Source organism: Trichechus manatus, unplaced genomic scaffold, assembly GCF_000243295.1.
Source record: "Trichechus manatus latirostris isolate Lorelei unplaced genomic scaffold, TriManLat1.0 scaffold00118, whole genome shotgun sequence".
NCBI classification, from domain to species: Eukaryota; Metazoa; Chordata; class Mammalia; order Sirenia; family Trichechidae; genus Trichechus; species Trichechus manatus.
In genome coordinates, this window is record NW_004444054.1 from 5323976 (window position 1) to 5327589 (window position 3614).

The 3614-nt window shown below is 42.9% G+C and overlaps 1 protein-coding gene across 1 annotated transcript in view; it reads right to left on the reverse strand.

The window, feature by feature from the left end:
• Positions 1–3614, reverse strand: part of TMTC4 (transmembrane O-mannosyltransferase targeting cadherins 4) — an 83177-nt gene that overhangs the window by 36608 nt on the left and 42955 nt on the right. The window contains exon 4 of the mRNA XM_023738527.1: positions 1001–1101. Coding sequence (XP_023594295.1) covers positions 1001–1033 — 33 coding nt within the window. The 5' untranslated portion in view covers positions 1034–1101. The remainder of the gene's footprint in view (positions 1–1000; positions 1102–3614) is intronic.

The window sequence follows — 3614 nt, forward strand, 5'->3', positions numbered from 1 at the left end:
GAAGTTACACAGGCATACATGTTTGTCCAAATTAAAGCCATACACTTAAAATCTGTGTTTTATTGTACGTGAATTACTTCTCAACAGACAAAAAGTAGTTAAAAAAATGGTTGGGAAACTTGATTTTAAAAACTAAATAGAATTTAAGATATGAAATAGATTGAGTTTGGTTTTTTTTTCTGAAGCTGAACATCTGGGTTTTACCTATATATCCTAAACAAAATGTACTCCAAAACACACTAAAAACCAACCAAATAATATGACACATACGCTATGTATTATATAAAAAAACTTCAAGGCCCCAAATTAAAATACATGATTAAAAGGCACACTAGGCTTAAAAAGAACCCTTTGAAAACAAAGCTCCACTTGAAACATTAGCACTGTCATATGCTCATCTTTTAAGTACTAGAGTAAAAACTGATGTTTTAATTTTATTTGAAACATTCATATACACAGAACACTTTGGTGCTCATGTTGCTTTAAGTCTCATCCTCACACGGAGATCAATTATAAACACAGGTGAGTTTCAGAGACAGAGAGAGAGAGAATGAGTGAATGAATGCATGTGCACAGGAGGAGCTGAGTGAATGGCTGAGCTACCATTTCTTCATTTCTAAACTACCCACTACCCTTTCCAAATCCAGGATTTGAAATATTACTGGGGTTAGCCCTCTGCTGTTTTCAGGACTGCTGAGAGGATCCCCCAAAACTTAAACCATTCTTTTCTCTTCTGCTACAGGACCTCTAAAGAATGAATAATCACTGCTCCTTAAGAATTGCTCACTCACCATTCCCACCAGAGGCTAATGATAGTCAACAAAGACAGTCAATTACTCATCTGAAATGCCAGAATCATGACAGCACCAGCAGTTGGTCCAGAAACATCTGTGACTTTGGGTCAGCAATGGTTGGCAGAAGCAGGAGGTCACAGAGGTAGAGCCAGACTAAGATGTCTTTCTAGGAAGGGAGATGGGCCTGGGTCAGCCTTGGGCCTTACCAGCACGGTGATGCCTTGTTCTTTGCACAGCATGGCCACTGCTCCCAAGAGAATACTCAGTAGCACCCAGAAGGTAGAAGAATGTGTCCCCTCCTTATTACCTGTCAATGAAGAGAAATGATAATGTAAAAGCCATGCAACACAGCTCAATCTTGGGGGCTGCAGGAAGTAAAATTCTAATCATGCAGCTGGTATATGCACAATTGAAAAACAGAGCTTGGTCTGCTGACAGCATTTCCCTGTAGGCACGTGTGCTAGACCCTGAACTTCTGGTTAGACAACGCTCTCTAAATGGTAGACCCCTTCCCACTCAAGGCTCAACCTACCAGTGCCCAGAAACTTTCGGGGGGCATTCTAAGGAAACCCTGGCCACAAATACGACTCCACATCAGAGTCTTCATGGGGCAGTTCCTTCTTCTCAACCTGCCCATCACCTAACAGACTGTTCTGACAAGTGGTGGTGAGAACTCCCACTGAGATATCAAGCAACCCATCTGGTTTCAGGATGGACCTAGCAGTAGCTGCTTCGGTCACGATGGTGGTGTCAGGAGTGCCTGAGCCAGCTCTGTGAATCTCTTACCACCCCAGGGACAGAGGTCTAGGCTCTCTGAGTATCAGGGTAACTTCAGATACGTAGGAGTCCCTGGGTGGCGCAAATGGTTAAGTGCTCAGCTACCACATGAAAAGTTCGTGGTTCGAACCTACCCAGAGGTGCCTCGGAAGATAGGCCTGGCAATCTCAGCCATTGAAAACCCTATGGAGCAGTTCTACTGTATAATACATGGGGTCACCATGAGTTGGAATTGGCTTAACAGCAACTGTTTTCTGTTTTTTTTCTTCCAGATGTGTACACTCTACCACCAGTGTAGACAGCTCTGACCTCTATGAAGGATGCATAACCACTGACAGAGGGCTGGCACCTGGCACCTGGGACAGGTAAGGCACAGGCCAGGCTGGGCTGCCAGTCTGCACAAGGGCTCAAGCATGAATAGGAGGCTAAAACATCACCAGCAAGCTAGACATTGTAATAAGCAGCTCAGGGTAGGAGTAAGGTTGTGTAATAATTGGTGGCCCCTGAACTGCCTTCTGAGAATGGGGGCTCTGGTTACACACCGTTTTGGTGAGTGGTATGTGCAATTTACAAGCCTCTGGGTGGCACAAACGATTTACACGTGGCTGGTGGCAAAGTGGTTATGTGCTCGGCTGTTAACCGAAAGGTCGGTGGTTTGAACCCACCTGCTGCTCCGTGAGAGAAAAGACCTGACGATTTGCTTCTATAAAGATTACAGCCTTGGAAACCCAATGGGGCCGTTCTACTCTGTCCTATAGGGTCACTATGAGTCAGGATGGGTCTCAAGGACAACAGGTTTACTAACTAAAAGGTTGCTGGTTTGAATCCACTCAGTGGCACCATGGAAGAAAGGCCTGGCAATTCACTTCAGTAAGATTACAGCCATTAAAAACTCTGTGGAACATAGTTCTACTCTAACACACGTATGGTCGTCAGGAGGTGGAATCAACTCGATGGCAACGAGTTTGGTTTTCTGGTTTATGTGCAAGTTGGGGCCTGAGCTGAACTCCTTGGAAGAGAGGAAAGACCATACATGTGGCTCATTTCTGTTCTTCCTTCGTGAAGCCCTCGCTTCCTCATCTAAATGGGGAAGAAACATTTTTAAAAATACAGGTTTGAAGCAGGGCAAAAGTGAGCCTGCCTGGAGGATCTAACCATCAGCTTGCCTGGCATGCCTATGAATCTTGGTTCAGTTCTGCTTAAAACCAGAACTCCTGGTCTGCATTCCAGCTCTGCCATTTACCATGTGGCCTTGAGTAAGTTACCTGCACTCAGTCTCAATATCCTCATCTACAAAATGGGGGCAACACTGCCTACCACAGGATGTATCTGAGAGGAAAAAAACTATATAAAAATACCTGCCCATATGTGTTAAAAATATACATAAATATGTCTGTATATGCACAGCATATCTCTGGGAAATACACACACACACACACACACACAGGCACAGAAAAAACTGATCCAGAAGTTTCTCAGCAGCTCTAAGAAGGAAAATTGGGGTAGGAGAGAAAGGAAGTCTTATTTTTCACTGTATATAACCTTTATTTAAAAAAACAACAACAAAAACATTTCTATCAAGTTGATTCTGACTCATAGCGACCCTACAGGACAGAGTAGAGCTGCCTCCATAGGGTTTCCAATGCTGTAATCTTTAAGAAGCTGACTGCCACAGCTTTTGCCCATGGAGTGGCTGGTGGGTTTGAACCGCCGACCTTTTGATTAGCAGCAAAGCACCTAGCCATTGCACCACCAGGGCTCCTTGTATAACCTTTAGTATATTTTTAATTTTTAGAAGCATGTATTAAAAACCATATTGAAAACTAAACATTAAAAAAAGTCAAGTGTTATAGTGGTAGGACCACAGAAATCATTCAATAAACGTTTTGCAGGTTTTTTTGTTTGTTTCTTACAAATGTATTTGTTTATTTATTTATTTTATTGTACTTTAGGTGAAGGTTTACAGAACAAATAGTTTCTCATTAAACAGTCAGTATACATATTGTTTTATGACATTGGTTAACAACCCCACGACATGTCAAC